Source organism: Pleurodeles waltl, chromosome 11 (genome assembly GCF_031143425.1).
Source record: "Pleurodeles waltl isolate 20211129_DDA chromosome 11, aPleWal1.hap1.20221129, whole genome shotgun sequence".
NCBI lineage: Eukaryota > Metazoa > Chordata > Amphibia > Caudata > Salamandridae > Pleurodeles > Pleurodeles waltl.
In genome coordinates this window covers 179682234-179703727 of record NC_090450.1, presented here as the reverse complement: position 1 = coordinate 179703727, position 21494 = coordinate 179682234, and the positions used below count along the sequence as shown (strand labels likewise).

General features: G+C 44.8%; 1 protein-coding gene across 1 annotated transcript in view; it reads left to right on the top strand.

The window, feature by feature from the left end:
- Positions 1 to 21494, top strand: part of LOC138265569 (mast cell carboxypeptidase A-like) — a 222652-nt gene that overhangs the window by 117829 nt on the left and 83329 nt on the right. Inside the window, exon 10 of the mRNA XM_069213393.1 lies at positions 12896 to 12980. Coding sequence (XP_069069494.1) covers positions 12896 to 12980 — 85 coding nt within the window. The remainder of the gene's footprint in view (positions 1 to 12895; positions 12981 to 21494) is intronic.

The following is a 21494-nucleotide window of genomic DNA, read 5'->3' as shown; positions in this document are numbered from 1 at the left end:
CATTTCTACATGTTAATGGTACCATAACTTTAACTTGTTAGAGCCAAACAAATTGTTATGAGACTGGTGTTCTATAGCAGTTGATAATGTTCTACAACTTGAGATACATCAGAAGCAAAGGTCCACACGTGATTGGCACATAACTCTGATGGGGTTAAAAAAACAGTTATTGCAGTACAACTTTGAGGATCTGGCAGTATTGCAGTACATATGTAAAGAAGACAGCACAGGGCCCAACAGGAGTTCAACAATCAGGGAAGATGTTCTCTACTTCTGGTTTTGAAATAATGGTGAGTTATGAACACAGGTGAAGGGCTGAGACCAAGGAGAGGAACACATCTGAAAAAACAGAGCCCTAGCAGAATAATCCACTCATCAACTGAGAGAAAAGGTCTATGGAAAATTGAGGTCTATGGAACATGAGGATTTTGAATTTCTTTTTGCATGAATCTAGAGATTCTACAATCTAAATTCTAGGGGCTCTGCCCTAGAAACATTGCTTCCTATCTTATTCTTTTTTAATGTAGGAGGCTCAAGGACAAGGGACTGAACATTTCTTAGTCCTCTTTGGCCCGCACATATTTTGAGTTTCCTAGTTAAGTAAGAGAGAGTAGACATGCGTAGGGCATTGTGAGTGACACAGATTAATTGATATTGTGCTTCATCATCTATAGGGAGCCACTCATGGCATGTTATGGCAGGAGTATTGTGGCTGTATTCCAAGCTAGCCAAAAGAAAAAGATCAGCAACACTTAGCAAATCTCTAAGCAGTGCTAGATGAACTGGGAAGGCCTGTGAGGGGAGAATTCCCATACACCAGTCTAGAAAGTATCAGTGCCTAATCTACTGACTTTAAATCCTGGTCCAGATTGATCTGTCTGATGTTTCAGAGTAGTTTAAGTTGATACAGTGCACGTTTAGCCATTGCAGAGATTTTATTTGTAAGCTAAATTTGTTGTCTAGGAAGACACCCAAGGATTTAACATTGTCTACAATGACTTGTTAACACTCAATAAATGCATATGACTACATTCAAGAGTGAATGAATGTCAGGACTTGTCACAGGTGCTCATTCCCATTCCAATCTACTTCTGGACCTCAGCATTATTAACACATGCATCCACCGCTTGATAAGGGCATTGTCACATGTGATGTCATTTGTGCTCCATGACAGAAGTCATGCCACCCTAGATTGAGGATGTAATTCATGTACTCCCTGGTTGTCACCACATTCAATCATGTCTCCATGCAGGTATCACAAAAGTCATGACCATAGGCTCCATCTGAGTGGCAGGCTACAGACGAATTTGAGGATATTCTGTAGGATTTTAGGATCTACTGTATGATTACAAGATCGTCAATCTATAGAAGTCACCCAGGTTGTAGCCAGGTACTTTACAACTTTTCATACCTAGCCTGTGTGAATCAAACACAACATAACTTATGCTTTCATTTCATTGTAGTAAAGCCTCTCACACAACCATCAATATAGAGGTGGCCGGCTGTCTTACTGGAATGAAACAAAGAACACTTATTGCCATGACATGATAGGGACAGGAGACCACAACGCTATAAAGACATCTCGAGTTAGGGGGCATGGCCAACTGCCAAACATGGCGGACATGTTTTAAGCGAGCTCTAGGCACAAGCATATCATAATTTGGCCAGCAGTTTAGGAGCCAGCTACTTTAAACCAGAGGGTCTTTCCCATTTAAAGATGCAGGATCATTCCACAGGCAAAAACGGACTATGGATAAATGTTTGGCCTTCCATTAGGCCCACTCTGTGCAATTGGAAACCCTTGCCTGGCTAAAGTAGTGGTGGGGTGGAGGAGACACCATTGACGACTGGAGTGGGTTGTAGAGAACCCTACTCCTGGAATGCACTGAAGAGCTGGAGATGCCACCTTGGCTAGGTGACCATGCTGTGAGGAAACCCAGAGCTACAGGCCCAGAGCGAGGTTATCTCATGACCTGCAGGGAATCTGGGTTTCCCTCCCATTGCTTTACTTGATATCCTGTCTCCCTTGATCAGTCTTCTCCACCACCCCTTTCCCACTAGGGGTTGGTGCTTTCTGATTTAGTGCTGACCGTAAGGCGACCTAATAGCATTGGAACAGTGCCCTGGGGGAAGAAGTGATTTTAGTTGGACTGGCTGGCACACCAAGGAGACTTGCCGTGTCGTGGGGAAACCTGACAACCCCATGAAGGGAGTCTACATGATGCCTCATAGATCCTGTTGAGCCTTATTGCATATTCAATTTGGGCTCTCCCACAGAGTCCTGTTGGTCATTGGGAGGTGGCACCCAGAGAGGTACTTTACCATTACCCTGAAGAAGGGCGGCTCCCATTCTTACAGTCGCGGACTGGACTCTGACTATCTCTGGCGATCCTTGCCAATGCATTGCCTGAGGCCCTGGAACCAGACAATAGCCTGTTGGGCTGGCCCTACTCTATTTGGATATCATCCCATGGGTCCCTGACAGGCTATTGTCATTGCTCACGTTCCACCCAGGGTGCTCCTGGACCTACCACATGACATTGATGAACACATTTACTTTTTAACATGGGTAAGATTAAGGCCTTCAGGGGCACGCCAAGAGCTCTGAGATGGAGCCAGGAATAAGTGATAATTGCAGACTCACCCTGTGAGGCCACCTGATCATCTGAAACTAAGGGTGGAGGAACTGGCAGTGGATAAGCTAGACCAAATCCTGGCTTTTATACAGGACACTCAGAACCCCCTTGAAGCAAAGATCAACGCACTGATCATCAACATCAACCTATTGCATGATGCCCAGCAAAAGCTATACTCTTGAAGTAAATAAAATGAGGATGCCCTCTAGGCTTGATCCCCCAAACTACCACTGTGGAGAAAACACTAGCAGACCTCAATGAGTTGATCAAACTACTGGAAGACTGGGCTGAAAATGCTGAAGGACAGAACTGAAGAAATTACTTCCATAAAGTTGACCTATCAGAGAACCCAGAAGGGGCTAAAACTAACATCTGCACTGAGAACTTGCAGCGGACTGTGGTTTCCCTTCAGGGCTCATTGAAAATGTTCATGGTGGAGACAACTCACAGTGTGCAGACCAAAAAGCCTCTGCCGGGAGCCCCAAAGCGAACTATAGTGGCCAAGACCTTAAACTTATTGGACCGAGGTGCAATCAATCAATCAATCAGGGTATTTGTAAAGCGCTCTATTCACCAATGAGGGTCTCCAGTCACTGATGGGAGGAGGGCTGCTACTGTTCGAACAGCCATGCCTTGAGGTGTCTCCTGAAGGTAAGTAGGTCCTGTGTCTGTCGCAGCTGGGTGGTAAGAGTGTTCCATGTCTTGGCGGTGAGGTGGGAGAGCGGTCTGCCACTGGCTATATGCGTGGGGCGGTGGAGAGGGCAAGATCGGCGGAGCGGAGCTGTCGGGTCAGGGTGTAGAAGGAGAGCCGTCTGTTCAGGTATTCTTGTCCGTTGTTGTGCAGTGCCTTGTGACCGTGGGTGAGGAGTTTGAACATGATTCTCTTGTTGACGGGGAGCCAGTGTAGGTCTCCCGGGTGAGCTGTGATGTGGCAGTGGTGAGGGATGTCTAGGATGAGGTGTGTGGAGGCATTCTGTATGCGTTGCAGTCTTTTCTGGAGCTTGGCCGTGGTTCCTACGTAGAGGGGATTGCCAAAGTCCAGTATACTGCTTACAAGGGCTTCGGTGACTGTCCTACTGGTTTCAGTGGGGATCCATTTGTAGATCTTCCGAAGCATGCGGAGGGTGTTGAAGAAGGAGGAAGAGATGGCGTTGACTTGCTGGGTCATTGATAGTGATGAGCCCAGGATTAATCCAAGGTTGCGTGTGTGGTCAGGGGGTGTTGGTGCGGTTCCCAGTGTGGCAGGCCACCAGGAGTCGTCCCATGCGGAGGGGCAGGAGCTGAGGATGAGAACCTTAGTTTTGTCAGAATTTAGTTTCAGGCAGCTGTTCTTCATCCAGGCAGATGAGAGTCACGGTTTTTCGGTTGTCAAGTATGGTCCTGATATCATCAGTGGCGGCGATGAGGCAGTTTTGGTGCTGTGGTTGCTGCGGAATCCGGATTGGGACTGGTCCAGAGTGTTGTTCCCCTCAAAGGAATGGGTCAGTTGTTTGTTGACAATTTTCTCTATGACTTTTACCGGGAAGGGGAGCAAGGAGATGGGCCAGAAGTTCTTGAGGTCATTTGGGTCCACCTTGGGTTTCTTGATGAGTGCGTTGATCTCAGCATGTTTCCAGCTCTCTGGGAAGGTGTCAGTCTCGAAGGAACTGTTGATGATCTTCCAGAGTTGGGGTGCGATGACGGAGAGCTTGCTTTGTTGAAGATGTGGTGAGAGCAGGGGACATATGGTGAGCCGGAGTGGATGGTGTTCATGATTTCGATAGTGTCGTCGTCGTTGACGTGGGTCCCGGAGAGCAGGAGGCTGGTGGGTGGTGAGTCTGTGGTGTCAGTGGTTGACGGGAGGGTCTAAGTATTGAAGCTGTCATGGATGTCTGCGATCTTGCAGTAGAAGAAGGTGGCTAGGAAGTCACACAGGTCTTGTGATGGCAGGATGTTGTTGATGTTGGAGCCGGGGGGGTTGGAGAGCTCCTTCACAATGTTGAAGAGCTCCTTGTAGCTGTGTGCGTTGTTGTCGATGCATTCTTTGAAGGTGGTTCTTTTGGTGGTTCGAATGAGTTGGTGGTGTCTGCAGATGCCGTTCTTGAAGGCTGTGTGGGTGTCCGGTGTCTGATCTTGGCGCCACTTCTTTTCGAGTCTTCGGCATGGTTGCTTGGATTCTTGGGGGTGGGCGGTGAACCATAAGGCCTTTCTGTCGGTGCGTCTGTTAGAAGGTTTCTTGATCGGGCAAGAGTGTTGGCACAGACATCGATCCATTGCCTGAGGTTGCGGGCTGCTGTGTCAGTGTCGGTGGTGTCGACAGGTGGGTTCCGGGAGAGGGTAGTGATCAGCTGGTCTTCAGTGTCCTTGTTCCATCTGCATTGGGGAATCCGTTGCGGGTGATGGTGTGTTGTGGGTTTCTCGAAGAAGAAGTTGATGCAGCGGTGGTCGCTCCAGTGGAGTTCGGTGGTGTGGCTGAAGGAGACGTGTTTGCTGGTGGAGAAAATGGGGTCGAGCATGTGTCCTGCGGAGTGGGTGGGTGTCATGACAAGCTGCTTGAGGCCAAGGTTGTCGAGGTTGTCGAGCAGGGTGGTAGAGTTGTTGTCGTTGATGTTCTTGAGGTGGAACTTCAGGTCCCAGAGGAGTATGTAGTCTATGGCAATACTCCATAGGGCACACTGTGGCTCACCCTTCACGTTCGATAACTCCAGGGTCTTGATTCTTCTGGACTAAAAGCTAGTGGTGTTAAGACGCAGTGTCAAAAAGAAACTTATGGAGCTTTGTCTAACCTATGCCCTTCTTTTCCCATCTAACTTGAAAATTATGGCAGGCCAAAGCTCCCACTTTTATATGACCTGGACTATGCCTGGGCCTGGATTGATCGGTACCTGGCTGAGTTGAATGCGAGGGAAGTCAGAAGCACCCCACTGAGATCTCCAACACAAAGAAATCCCCAGCACTGCAAAGGTTGGCCCAATCAAGTGTTGACCTCTCACATTTCGAGACCCAGCATGAACACAGAGCAGCCCTTGCAGCAGAGGCCATCCTGCATGACTCCACCCAAACTCCTCTCGCCAGAGACACCACAAGCAAAACAACAGGCTCTGGCTTCAGTGTCCAGTTATTATTTTACGGGTGGCGTTGAGTGGAGGGGCTTCCACAGGTAGCTGTAGCAGGGACCATACCCCCCCCCCCTGAAATTTAGCCATTCATGCAACGCCTGGAAGACATGATAGTCAAAAGTAAATACATGTTTACAACTTGGAATGTGAGGGGATTGGGGGTTAGGCATTGCCAATAAATATCATAAGATTTTGACAGCTAAAGCAGCCAATATATACACGAGACACAACTAACGGCAGCAGAAGGGGCCAGATTGTGGCATAAATGGAAGGAACAACTGTTTTATTCTACTTCTATAGTGTATGCTAGAGGCGCAGAGATCTGGGTCAAGCCAGGAGTATCCTTTAGCAAGGAAGAAGAACAACTTGACCCTACGGTTTTTGTGTCTTGCTTACAAGGCAACTGGACAGCCACCAAATAGTATTGGGTAGTATTTATCCTCCTAATGTTGACAAGCCAAACTTTTTGAAAGCATTATCTAGAAAGATAGCTGAATGGATGAATATACCTTGGGCACTGAATGAATTTGGAACATATAGTAATAGCAGACCCTGCACAAGCTGTTGCCCTCAATAGTACCAGGGAAAATATGCTGCGATTTGGACCGACTAGGCTGGCCAAAATACAATCTGAAAGCAACAGAGTGGGGATACTTTTGGTATGCTTTTTAAACACAGTGAACCCGCAAGCATTTGCTTTTGCTGTCAAAACTCAAGACGGTCAGGAGTTTTACACACAGAGTGTCATTAACTGGGCTTTTTAGGACCATTATGTCAAGCTTAGTTCCACTCAGTCGCTCACCCAGGGCGTGACAAGTGATGCAGTCTTCCATCAAGTTGCATTCCTGTGAGTGTCGTGGGCAGTGATTGAAGCTTTGTCAGCCCCTATTGCTGAACAAGAAACAAGGCAGGTGATCTCTGCCCTCACAAGTGGCAAAACACCAGGCACAGACGGCCTCCCTATGGAGTTTTGAGCCATGTTTGAGCCTCTCTTAATGGAGAGGGTGTTTAAACTGTATCAAACCACTTGGGACAACATCTGCCTCCTCGCATCACTGATTGAAGCTTTGGTCACCTCACCACTTAAACCCAGATGTGACAAGCAAATACTCCCCTTTTATAGGCCTACCTCCATACTCGATACAGAATATGAAATACTGAGTAAACTCTTAGATCATCGGTTGCCTCCCCTCCTACCTGAGCTGATCATACATGCAAACCAAAACAGATTCATCCCTTGCTGCAATACCCACCCAACATACCAAGGATTTACCAGATATTTGAGACAGCACCTTCTCTGTGGCCTCAGACCACACGCTTGGCCTTGGATCTGGAACAGGCCTTCAACACCCTTGATTGGACATATCTGATGAGGGTCTTGTGATGCTATGGCATCCCTGCCTCCTTGATCCAATGGGTAAAGTTGTTTGCACTTACGATGAAGCTCCTGGCTATTAACCTTAGTTTGAAGATGCAGTTCTGGGGAATCCTGTTGCATGGAGGGACACATGTGTCTCCTTATATGCAGATGATTCAATGTTTTAAGTTTGTGATATCACAGGGGACCTGAGCCTAATATCACGTACTCGCTAAACCTTTGGTGATGCCTCTGGTCTGACCAATAATTCATGCTAAATTGTATGTATCTCCTTTTCAAAAAGTCCTGCCTCATTCACAATTAATAGGCACTTCATACATTTTAATAGTTGGTTATCCAAATGTACCATAAACACCCAGGCTTAGTGGAAGCTAATCTGGCAAGACAGTGTTCTCAAGTGGCTTTCTGGTCCTCCATTCCATTACCAATACCAGGGGAATAGCAGTAGCAAAAATGCTAATGCATTACCATCTATTATTTCATTTTGTGAATTTACCATAAATTATCTCTATTTCGTATTTCTGCCTTCAGGATGCCCTCCTCATCAAGCATATATCGGAATGTGGCTAGTACAGAGTGAGCCTGGCAAACTTCAGACTCCCCGCAGACAAGGGAGAAATGGGAGCCCCAGATTTAAAAGGGTTTTACTTTGCAGTGCAGCTCCAATGGCCAGCTAAATGGTTGGCAGGCCACCACCTGAAGGCAAAACAACTGAGTACAGCTCAGCTTCAGGAGTGAAAATAAATAAGCTGTTTTTAATGTCTGCCCAGAACCACAGGAGGCAATCATCTCTTACTTAGGATGGTGATGACAGCTGTGAGGCAATGCACTATATACACTTGACCAAAGTGCCATATGCACTTGTCACTCCGTTGCTAGGCACCTCTACTTCGGGGGGCCCACTCATACCCTGAGAATTGATACAATGGAAGGAGGATTGGAATCCACACATTGGGTGACCTCTGTGAGGGTAGTGATCCACTGTCCTTCCTTGCGCTGAACGAAAACAAAGGATTACTGTTAGAAATTGGGTCTCTAGTTGGCAAAGGTATTCACCCTTGTCCAAGTAGGGACCACAATCCTAGTCAGGGTAGGTGACAATGCAACTCAAATGATGCTGTGCTCACCCTCTGGTAGCTTGGCACAGAGAAGTCAGGCTTAATGTAGAAGGCTATGTGTAAAGTATTTGTGCAATAACTCATACAGTATCACAGCGTGACAATGAAAACACCTTAAAAATACACCACACAGGTTTAGCAAAATAGATAATATTTATCTGAATAAAATACGGTAAAATTGATGAAAATCCAATGTACACAAGCAAAGTATGAGTTTTTAAAGATTAAGGGGGGCATTCTGACCCTGGCGGCCGGTGACCACCAGGGTCACCGACCACGGGAGCACCGCCAACAGGCTGGCGGTGCTCACGATGGCATTCTGACCGCGACGGTTCAGCCGCGGTCAGAAAGGGTAAACCGGAGGTCTCCCGCCGGTTTACCGCTGCCCCAATGAATCCTCCATGGCGGCGGAGCGCGCTCCGCCGCCATGGGGATTCAGACACCCCCTACCGCCATCCTGTTCATGGCGGGAAACCCGCCATGAACAGGATGGCGGTAGGGGGTGCCGCGGGGCCCCTGGGGGCCCCTGCAGTGCCCATGCCAATGGCATGGGCACTGCAGGGGCCCCCGTAAGAGGGCCCCGCAAAGTATTTCAGTGTCTGCTTTGCAGACACTGAAATACGCGACGGGTGCAACTGCACCCGTCGCACCCCTGCAACTACGCCGGCTCAATTCTGAGCCGGCGTCCTCGTTGCAGGGGCATTTCTGCTGGGCCGGCGGGCGCTCTTTTGGAGAGCGCCCGCCGGCCCAGCGGAAATGTCTGAATGGCCGCCGCGGTCTTTTGACCGCGGTGCGGTCATTCGGCGGCGGAACCTTGGCGGACGGCCTCCGCCGTCCGCCAAGGTCTGAATCAGGCCCTAAATCCCATTAAAGTGCCTAGAAACGCAATAGCTCCAACTGGAGCTACCACTGCGTCTCTGACGCAGTCATTTCAATAGTCTGAAACCACAAGCACTGGTCACAGAGTCGCACACACCCCCAGCCACAGTATCTATGACAACAAAGACACAAAGACATCACACAGAGTCATGGAGATGAAGCGTCCCTGGAGCCGGTGGGAGTCGGTCCCCTAAGGCATCCGGGGAGGTGAGGCGTTGGTTCAGTACTGGGAGGCAGGAGAGGTGAGGTGTTGGTTCTGTCCAGTTGAAGGGGAAGCTGGTGCAGCGTCAGTGGCAAGGTGTTGGTTCCTTGTGACCCGGCGGGGTCGATGAATCCAGTCGGTCAAGACATGATGAGTTGACTTCACAGTGTTGCGATCACACTGCGTGATGTCAGAATCGTCGCAGCGACGTCAGACTTGAGTTGCAGGCTGCAGTCGTTGCGTGTAGTGAGGACCACGGAGCAGGCAGCCGGAGTCGAGGAAGTCGGTCGGGGAGTCGCTGAAGTCGGAAAATGTACTACGTGGAAGTAGGTGAAGTCTTTGTTGGTCCTGAGACTTCAGAACAAGAGGCAAACTCAATCTAAGCACTTCTGGGGAAGGCATTGTCCTTCCAGCAAAGTCAGAGGCCAGCAGGGCAACAGTGCAACTAGCAGGGCAGCAGCTTCTTAGCAAAGCAGTCCAGATGATTCCTTTGGGCAGCCAGGCAGTTCCTCTGACAGAGTGCAGATGTAGATTCAGAAGTGTCTGATTTGGTGGGGTCAGAGATCAAGTTTCTATACACAAAAATGCCTTTGAAGCGGGGGAGACTTCAAACAGTGGTTTTGAAGTGCACAAGTTCACCTTTTAGTCTAGTCCTGTCCGTCAGGATCCCTGTGGGGGGGTTATCAGTCCTTTGTGTGAGGGCATGCCACTGACCTTTGAAGTGTAAGAGAGAACCCCTCCACCCTTACTGCTCATGGAGACCTATTCAATATGCAGATAAATGCAGATGTGACTGAGTGTCCTGTGTTTATGGCTCTCTGGGTGGAGTGCACAAAGTGAGCTGTCAATCAGCCCAGACCAGATGTGAATTGGAGGCAGGCAGTAAGGCACAAGTGACAGTAAGTTCAGAGAAAGGCCGACTTTCTAAAAGTGGCATTTCGAAAATAGTAATATTAAATCCAACTTCACCAGTAAGCAGGATTTTCTATTACCATTCTGGCCATACTAAACATGACGGGTACTCATTCTAGATCAGAATCTACCACTCAAAAGTATACGAGGGCACTTCTAATGCTAGTCTATGAGAGGAACAAGCCTCACAGTAGTGGAAAACGAATTTATGAGTTTTTAACTACCAGGACATATAGAGCGCATAAGTTCATGTCCTGCCTTTAACCTACATAGCACCCTGCCTTATGGGTTACCTAGGGCCTATCTTTGAGGTGACTTTTATGTAGAAAAAGGGGAGTTTAAGGCTTGGCAAGTACTTTTAAATGCTAAGTCGAAGTGGCAGTGTAACTGCACACACATGCCTCTTTATGGCAGGTCTGAGACATGGTTAAGGGGCTTCTTATGTGGGTGGCACAATCAGTGCTGCAAGCCCACTAGTAGCATTTAATTTACAGGCCCTGGGCACATGTAGTGCACTTGACTAGGGACTTACAGGTAAATTAAATAGGCCAATTAGGTATGAACCAATGTTACCATGTTTAGGGGAGAGAGCATGTGCGCTTTAGCACTGGTCAGCAGTGGTAACTTGCGCTGAGTCCTAAAACCAGCAAAAACAGGGTCAGCAAAATGGAGGGGGGCAGGCAAAAAGTTGGGGGGCGACCACCCTAAGGGTATGTCTAACAGTTACAGGACAATTAGGGGCATATAATGCTTGCATTGCGCCACTTTGTAACTCTTGCGCCACATTATGCCAGAGCCAGGCATAATGTATGGCAGGGGGGGCGCTCTGACTCAGGTAGACCCGAAAAAATGGTCCAGTGAAATTTACAACATTTCACTGCGCCATTTTTTCTGTCTTTTTAATGCCTGTTCATTGCATGTGTTAAAATGACACACACATTTTAATCAATTAGCCTCTCTCTGCTTTGCTGCACCAGTGTCAACTTTTATGCTAGTGCAGCAAAGAGCCACAATAGCAAAAAAAAATGTTGATTCTATTGTCCTAACGGCCGCCATGATGTGCCGTATTGTAAATACGATGCAACCATTTTGTCATTGGATGGGGCAGGGGCGATGCAAAAAAAGTTTCTTGTAAACATGCCCCTTAGTTCTTACTCCATGGTAGGATTGCATGCACACTCCACACGCTCTGGGTAGCACACTGCATAGATCCCACCGCACACACATACTAATCTAAACTCTACATACCATAGGACATGACTGTAGGCCAGTCACTTAGTTTTTAAAAGCTATCCTCGGCCATAACGGGATTTCCTTCAGCCACTTAGAGACTGGTGGGAGGAGAGAGCAGGGTGACCCTACAAGTGGAAGGAGTGGCAGAATGCCTTGGTATATCCACAGAAGGTCTCCCACAATGCACTTTTGAAAATTATTCAATTTAACATTCTCCATTGGGCTTCCCTCACCCCTGTAAGCACCGTCAGATCTACCGCTCGGTGTCAGAAGGTTGTCCCTGGAGTCAACATTCACCGTCAGACTTCCTTCACATGTTGTGGCAGTGTGCTCCTCTTCGATTCCTTTGGGGCGGAAGTATTGAAAATGGTGTCGGTAGAGACCGCATGGCAGAGACTGGACCAATTGGAGGCCTGCCTACTGTGGACTCTGCTTACACTAGAACTAAAAACGGCAAGATCACAATCAGATTTATTGACCTAGCAGTTTTACTGGCCAAACACACCCTAACAATGAGATCGAAATGTCGCACTTCCTATGCACTCCGCTCATGGAAACAAGCGGTGGAATTTTGGGCCGAGACTGAAAGCAAGGCTCTTCACAGTATGAAAGTGTGTGTTTCTCCTTGATACAGCTATTGTGCCATGTGCAGTTGCTATCTACCTATGTTTTTAATCCACGTACTAAATGAATAATTTCTGGAACAAAGGACATTTGAGGGTTGTTTTTAATTCTTAGACATGGTTATAGCAGGGTAGTTTTTTTATTGTTTTTCACATGGTCGCTTTGTATATCAAAATATGAACGGATTGGTTTTCTTTGGATTATGACCTAGAAGACACCACAGAAGAAGGGAAGGGAAGGGATGGGGATTCGAGGTAGTTTCTAATGAGACTTGAATGTATCCCTCACCTTTTAGTGATAAGTGGGGTGTCTATACCCGGCACTTGCTGGTGCCAGCCCCAGGTTGCCCTTGGACATTTCGCGTAAGATGCAGCTCTAACTATATTCATTGCACAAGGACCATGTATGAATGTTTGTTTCTCCTTAATACAACTATTTTACCATGTGCTATATACATGTGTTGTAATCCATGTGATAAAAATATAATTTCTGAAAAAAAGACATCTTTACGTTTTCTTTTAATTCCTGAATATGGTTATGGCAGAGTTTTTTTTTATTGTTCTTCACATGCTCACCTTGTATACCAAAATATGAAAGGATTGATTGTAATTGTTTGTTTCAATTTCTGCATACTTCAGTGCAGCAAAAACATCGTAAAGTTTTCAGATTATTTGATTTGGCGGTTATTAGTTACACCAATAACGCATTGTAAAATGAATTATTTGTCTGGTTCCACTAAACACCTTAGAGTTATCATCGAACGCGTCACAGTCTTTGTACCTACGAACATTTACAAGTAATTTCTTCTTCTTTAGGATGCTGTTGCAAAAGCTGCTGTGGATGCTTTGGAAACTGTATATGGTACATATTACACATATGGCCAATCCGCAACTACAATTTGTAAGTTTTATCTGCTTTAGTTATTTACGGAGCATCTGATTTATTTCTTTACATGGGAATTAACTGTTATATGTGATAACGCTGCTCACGTTGGAAGCAGGCAGTACTGCAAATGTGTCCTACGAGTTGTTGTCAGAGACATCTTAAAGGTTTTTTGGAGCCCTGAGCCAAACGTATTTTGGGGGTCCCTGCTCTGAACAGCTTTGAATTTATGGTCCAGGTTCAGCTCTTGCATGCATTCATTGACTAGGTACTGACAGTGCCCAGGCACACTGGTCCAAATTTTAAATGTGTTTACACCCAAAATTCGGGGATAGTGAGGTGTGTTTTTAATATTGTTAACACAGCAGCAGCTCACTAATATGACTGTAAATAATCTCTGTGACAACCTCCCATTTCGCATATGTGAGGTCCTGTTTTAATCTAAAATAACATTTTTATGGGTGTTGCATGAAACATAAATACAACATTTCTCTGCAAAATGTCTGTGATAGATTCTCAGTCCTCACCCACATTCAAAATAACATAAAGGAAAACGGTATTTAAAACAATCTGTTTAAGAATTTGTCACGGTCTACAGAGCAAGAATCCGCAGCTCAGACGTAGTTCTGTCCGGGTCTGTCAGGGGGGCTTTGAAATGTTGGGGCCCTGGACCAAAGCCCACTTTGCCCACACCTTAAAACGTCTCTGGATGTTGTTACTGTCATTCAGGTATAAAGGTTCTTAAAGTAAAGACTATTATAAAAGCTGTTTGATTCTGCCCGAGTCACTAAGGGCCAAATGTAGCAAAGGGTTTTTCCCATTCTGTGTCAACGGGAAAATGTGTTCGTACATATGGTCCTAAGTCATTTCCATTGTCAACACGTTGACAGTTGAAAATGGCTCTTTTTATATGCCTGTCAGGAATTCTTAGAAGGACCTCAACCCCACACCAAGGGTGGGCAGTGAGATTATCAAGGCACGCTTTGCCTTGAAAGTTTGTGAACTCCAGTCAACCGAGTAAATGTTCAGTTTTTTGCTTCAATAAAGAAACGAAAGAAAACCAATTCCAGGATGGGAATGGAAAGCATCACCTAAAAGCTTGGAGGTGTGGGTGGGAAAGAAGAGGTTTCTCCAAAGGTAAAACTGGTTTCCCAGTGGATAAAAAATAGAAAAGGAAACATTTGCAATTGCATATGGGCTGCATTTCCCCCAAGGGATATGTATGCTCTATATAAGTCTGCAGTGAGAAAATGGCAACCATGTAACACGTCACATGACATTCCCAGCATTATGCCTGTAAAACTGATTGTTGTGCAGCTTTCCAGCCAAGCGAGTGGGAGTGTTTAAGAATTCTTAAAAGTAGGAAATCTACACCCATTTTTAGGACTATTACTACAGGTGCCGATTTACTACTTTTTTGCATCTTGGGCCTCCAGGATTTCTTACACTATGCGTAAGTGAGTGTTCATCAATGACTGGTGTGTCTGAAATGACTATACCAATGCAAATATTTACTTTGATTGATTAACTTTAAACATTATTGTTAGAATTGAGGCACACAAAACTATTTTTATTGTTAGCAACAAATGGCCATGAACATTCAAAGCAGGCTAGTGTGCCTTCTATCTATCTATCTATCTATCTATCTATCTATCTATCTATCTATCTATCTATCTATCTATCTATCTATCTATCTATCTATCTATCTATCTATCTTTTTAAATATGTTTTACACATTTTTTCATTGCAATTATATTTTCATGTGGATACACGACCCATAGTTCGATTCCAAATTAAATTCAGGCTCTCTCACCGTTTGTGTTTGTTTTTATTCACGTATATATTTTTCTATGTATTTATTTTGTAACTACTGCTGCTTGTTATTTAGTAATTTCATTGCTGAGCTCTGTACATCATCTTTCAGCCACTTGAGAATACCAGGGTGCAGAGCAATACTCAGTGAAAAGACAAAATATATAAAATGATTAAAAACCGGAAGAATATGAGTACGCCTTGTAACCCTTTATTTGTATTCCTCAGTTGCTGACCTCCACAACGTAGGTTCTCAGTCAAAGGCCAGCCAAAACAGCTCTGTCTGAGAATGCTCTGACATTCATACATTGATTTTTGAAACCAGACTTGGTCGGAGAGTATTCCAGAGTTTGTCACCGAGAGCTTTCAACAACCTTCCTTTGTTTTTTCTTTTTTTGCTTGGAGCTCCTTTGATGGACTGAATATAAGTTTGCTGAATTTAAGTGCCTTGTCGAGATGCACTGTGAAGATGGCTCTGTACATGATACATACAGAGTGTAAACATGACCCCTGACTCTAGCTGGATCTCCTGTATTGTCTTCAATGACTGTTTCAGGTGATTACACTTAAAAAGGTTCAAGCCTGCTCAGCCTCTCTGCGCTCTGAGTGACTCCACTGAGAAATCACAGTGTACAATTGGAAGATTCAGGGAACGTTCATACACAATTAGAAAAAGAGAAATGACTGTTCCTCCTTTGTACTTCCACTAATAGGGAGTTGATATTTCAGGGGTGATTCTGAAAGGCAAGCAAGAGTATGTAAAAGAGAACTCCTGCAGTACTTCCAGTTTCTGTAAGCAAAAACTATTTTGTGAACCAAACCCACTGTGTTTTGCATGTGACTCCATCAGAAACGCTTTCGGAGGGTCTCTGGGTGTGCAGGGGTTATTTGGCCCAATTGTGGTGGTTGAGGCTGTTTACTCCTGATGTTCCGTGGCCTGACCTATGTTAGCACGCCTGCTCCTTAGTAAGTAAACTTACAATGGGACACGTATAGGCCGATAAATCTTTTGTATCGCATGGAGTATCCTGATCATGTGGTGACCAGTGTGACAATATACACTATTAATATCTACATATAAGAAACATCAATAAACTAATGAATTCATCAACAATTCATAAATGACCACAACTCAATTTCGTTTAACAATTTGTATTCCCTTTTGATTATAATACTAAGGCATATGTTTATCTCAAGCTTTATTAATCAACTCAATATTAGTTCATTAACGAACACCAATAACATAATCTAATCAATACTTGTAATACATCTGCTCTAAAGCCTCTACATGAGCTAGCAAAACTGAATAAGCAATCATTAATAACAAAGTTCAGCAATTCAGTCCGTCAATCATTTGTCACCGTCAGTGTCACCCAAGATATCTACCCAACCCAGATTAGCATCATCATGTGGGACTTCATGCGAAAACAATTTGAAAATCATAAATTTGGAAAACATCTAACTAAGAAGAAAACTATAAAACAGAGCAGTTGGTACCTAGAAGAAAAGGCACAAGTTAGTCAGTCACATTGTCATAGCTACCTATCTACAGAATGGATCAGCAACAAAGTCACGCTTCGTTTTCAGGTCATCAATCGATCAGCATCTCATCAGGCTTTCAAGTGCATAAGCCCAATGACTGGAACTCGGAACACGTCTTCTGAGGTCATCAATTCTCCCCTCACATCTATTACATTCGGTCGCATCTCATCTATCTATCTGAAGTTTTAGCTCCTTGTCATGACTTTTTATTAGAGTTTTTCAGTCCATCCCCCTAATCCCTAATTGGTCAGTAAATCAGCAGTTACGACTCTATAATATTTATTTTTCGAATCTAAGAGTTCTAATATTTCTATTTTGTATTCACATGGATTGGTTCACCGTACAATGTCCTCATCAACCGGCTCTTCAGGTATCGAAATTGTTGCATATCCTTCTTCAGTCAGTGCTCTCATTCTTCAAGTCCTGGGAAAGTACATTTAGCTTACACTTCACATAATTATATCAAATTGACTTCATCATCTCCTGTCCGTCGGTACTTGCAGAAAATTCTAGCTAAGCAACATTAACATGGGGTGGTTCAAGGTTGGGTCGAGACATCAGCTTCTCTGCAGTGCGCTAGAAATTCAGCTTCTCTTGTGTGCGGCCTGGAAAAAGACTAGGTCGTTACTTCAGCTAAGTTAACTCTACGAATTATTGGAAAACATAGGTTATACATCTCTTTATGACATATTATTACATTAGTCTTACATATTTTCATCATTTCACTCTTTTTTAGATAATTTAATATAATCTTCGTATAGATGGCTGCCACTCCACGTGGACACATTTTTCAAACGTGCACTTTATTTTCTCTACAATTAATTTCTCTACAAGCTTTTCATTAATCAAAACACTTAAACATTCATTAACAATGTCTAATTAGCATATCTGTGTCAACACCTACAATGGATTCTGCTCAGCTGGGCCAAAAACCTCTTCTGCACTTGAGTCTCAGTGGTAGCTGTGATCGAACAATCTAACAAGCCTGGATAAAATTTGCCTGGAAATGACTATCCCGATCTCAGCGAATCACTACCAGAAGGTGGAGAATCCTTATTGAACATGTGCAATGCCTGTTTACCACACCCCAACGGCAGTCCATTTCACTCTGTATACGAATTGTCAGCTATTCCATCAACATTCAACTTCCAGCTACTAGCACTGTGTCTAACAGATGCACTTTATACCTACAGAAGCACCTCAGCGATCACTAAGCACTTTTTGACTCTGTATGTACGTCCATGAGTGCTGCTACAATTTTAGGTTCTTTTCTGCACCTAAAATGCTGTCTAAATTCTTTTAAGCACATGCTCATTTCTGTTCAATGTATTTATTTTTCCACGCTCCATATGTTGCAAAAATTTTAACATTGTTATGATTTTAATTAATCCTACAATAAACTTGATAAAAACTGGCAAACAGGTTGAGTGGTGAAGGCTCAGTCGGGGGGAATGTAGATACAGGTCAGTGAAGAGGACTCGTAACTCAAAGTGCAAACAGTATGAACAATAAATCAATATCCAGCCAAATACTTGCTTTTACAGGAAAAAGTAGTTTTTAATTGCTAACTCAAGCAACAACACAATCTCTCTTGAGGTTGAGGCTCTAATAGTTGTCAGGCAAATCCTTGTCCTTCACTCCTTTGTAAAATGTGTTTGAGGTTATTTCCCATTCACTGGTGCCTGCATCCAGGGAATGCACACTCTTGGAACATACTCAAAAGTTCTCTTTGACTCTTCAGGATTTCAGTCAAAAGTGTCTATGGTGCTGCAGCACCTTTAGCAGCGAATCCCCCCGGGGCCACGCACCCAGTTCAAGTCTTCCCTGCTCCTGCAGCCTGGAAGTGTTCAGCCTCACAGCACTTGTGAGATTAGATTCTGATCAGAGAAGTCAGTCTGCTTGTTGTACATGCAGCAGTGTCATGCTCACTCTCCGGATTGGAGCAGCCTGCTCTCCTCAGTGACTGGAGCAGCTTCTAGCTTGCAGAGATACAGTAAGTCAAGTTCTCCTCAGTGTGGGAAATTCAATCGTTTGGGTCTCTACTCGAGTCCCACAGGGGTGCATCATCCTCTTTAGCATCCCACCTGGTCCTCAAGGGTCACTCATGGCAGATCTCAGAGTGTGGCTAGACCCACTGGTTGGAGCCTCACTGCAGTCCCAGATCATGGCCTGAAGTCTTTGGTGAGGTGGTCCGGGCAGCCCGTCCTGGCTCATTGGGTTGCTGCAGTCCCTTCCGGATGCAACATAGACTCCTCCAGTGCACGCGCTGACACCATGGTGGCTTCTCAAGGCATACTGTGTTACTGCTAAGGTGTTCCCAAGTCCTGGCACACTGGTCACAGCTACTTCAACGGTGGCCCTCACTGGCACACAGGCTAACCACAACGAGGCTGTGTGGGCTTGACAATCTCTGCACAGCGCCTGATTCTTGGCTCAGTCTACAGTGACCCTCTCTTGGCATCTGGGAGTGGCTGAAAACAGTTCTGCACATGAGCCACGTCCTGATCGGTGTACAGTCAAATCCTCCATCATCGCACAGGCAATCCTCCCTCAGCACTTTCCTCTTTCTCACAGGAAACAATGAACTTGGAAAGCAGGCAGGTGCTGGTGCTCCAGGCTCTAGGGCAGGTGATCTTGATTTCCCTGGATGATGTCCCCTCACCCACTAGGGAAACTAGCAGGCCTCGACTCCCAGTCCAGGCCACAGGAATAAGTCTTGTAGAGCCTCCCCTTCTCACATAGTCCATCTAGCTGCTTGGCAGATTGAAAAATGTTTGGGGACTCCACCTCCCTTTCTTACAGTCCTTTCCCAGACACCAAATGTAAGTCTGAGTCTTTGAAGTTTTATGTTGGGGTTCTGCTTCTTTTGATGTGGACATTCCGCTATTACTTCTTTCTTCAGTTAAGATGTCTGTCCCAGCAGGCACTTTCCAAAGCTGATTGTCTCATAACACAATTCGCAGGAGTAACCACAGCTCACACATGAATGTCAGACACAGTGATATGTGCATCAAAAAAGTTATGAAGTAGCTGCATGAAATAAAAGAACAAATCAAAAGAGAAGTAAGAATACTCATATTGAATGCAAAAAAGGCAAGGTGATTGATAGAACATCACTTTCACTTACAACAAAGGATGCTGGAAAGCAAAATAGGTGCACCAGGAAGGAAGATGGAACAAGTACTTACTGGCCAATAAGCTACCTAATAGTAAACAATTTTGGAGTGTGGTAAATAGGCTGGTTTTGGGTCAGGATTGTCACCAAAATGCATTGATTACTGAAGAGGTCTGGGTGTCCCACATCCATGCAAAGTATTTTCAGCCATTGTGATCACTGATGGGATTTGTCTGAATAAAATAAAAACAGGGATACCAGAGTTTGATGTAGCCTGGGGCAGCAGGAAGACAAACAGAGCTCAGCAGTCCTTCATAAACACTGGCGACACATAGAAGATTTAAACACCAATGCCTCCCATAGATTTCTATCGACTCTGCAAAACCCTTGTACCCAAATTGACTCTAAAGAACCTTTAAATGTCAAGCACTTGCAGAGAATACTAAATAAACTGATGTCAGAGGGGCTGCGGGTCCCCACTGGCCTTTCAAATGCACTCTTTAAGCAAGATACCCACTTCTGGGCTAGTTACTAAACATATTTTTTAAACATAATTTACAGCTCCAACATCATCTCAACTTAATGTAGAGGGAGCATAATTAGCCTAGTGTATGGGTGTCAGTCAGTCATCCCCTCTTAGCTATAGGTTAATAGCCCTGACAGATGTTAAAGCCAACATATATGCCTCTTGCCTACTCCAAGATATCCAAGCTTGGGTCAATAAGAAACATCGAATTCCAACACACGAACAGGATTCAGATAGAGTACGGGAACAATAACAAACCTTTTGGCACTTACCATTTTAGCGGAAAAGGCAATACAGCAAAGAAGACATCTGTTTACTTGTTTGTTGATCTTAAATCTGCTTTTGACAGAGTCCCCCTTGGCTAACTCCGAGCGAAACTGATACAATGAGGCCTTCATGAAAATCTGTTAAATTCAATTATTGCCCTATATAGCGACACCTGGGTCCAGAATAAATGACAGTCACGTTTAAGATTCAAACTAAAAACAGTCTGAAACAGGGGTGCGTTTTAGCCCTCTGTTTACGTAATCTGTACCTGGCAGACCTCGTTCCACACATGGCACAAGTTGAGGGCTTTCCACCCAGACTGGCAGTAGAGAAAACTGGGCACTTGCAATATGCAGATGATATAGTCATCCCTTTGGGTACAAAGGTCAATAAAAGCACTGACTGGATATGTGGAGCTACGCAGACTTGACCTGGATTTAAGTAGACAAAGGAGGTCGACCTGGTGGATTCAAAGAATAAGTCACCCAACTGGTGTATTAAGGGTAACCATCTTGAAGTTGTTTCCTCTTACAAGTAAGTTGGAATCCAAATTAAACACCAGCTGACCTTCAAACACCATTTTGCCATGTTACGGGGCCAAACACTCTTGAACTTTTGTATTAAAACCGTTGCAAATGAACGCTCAGCTGCCCATCATACTAGCACTTGCTTACGGTTATGGTTGCTCAGCTTCTACCAACGGTAGCATATGGCCTAGAAATTCTTCACGGCAATGCTAAACCTGTTTGAAACAACCATTTACAAATACATTTTTTGTTTGACTAAGTCGACCTCTCCAAGTACGGCTGGAATTTGGTATAGTAAACCACAAGCTGGAAAGAATGAGCACCTTTGTAAAGTTATGCTGGACCCTTCGAGCATCAGGAAGAGACTCCTTGAACAATCTGTGCTGGCAGGAAATAGAGTCTCAGATGAGTAAAAATCTAAAAAATTCATGGGGTGCATATGGGTTGTCTTCTACAGATGCTCTAGGCATAAAGGAAACGTGGGCTATCCCCATAGAAAGAACATATTTCTTCCATATAAGTAATGCATCGGCTAAAGCCCTGTCACACCTGGAAGACAAGAACTCCTTCACAATGAAACATCATGCTTGGACAGTTATCAATTCATACCAGCATTTAAATCTCCAAGTATACCTAACAACTAATTTTTCACTTGCATTAAAACATCAGTTCATGTTGTTTTGAAAAAAAGATCCCATCCCGTCTCGGAAGAGCCAGCCGACAAGCCAAAGCTGTCGCCTATG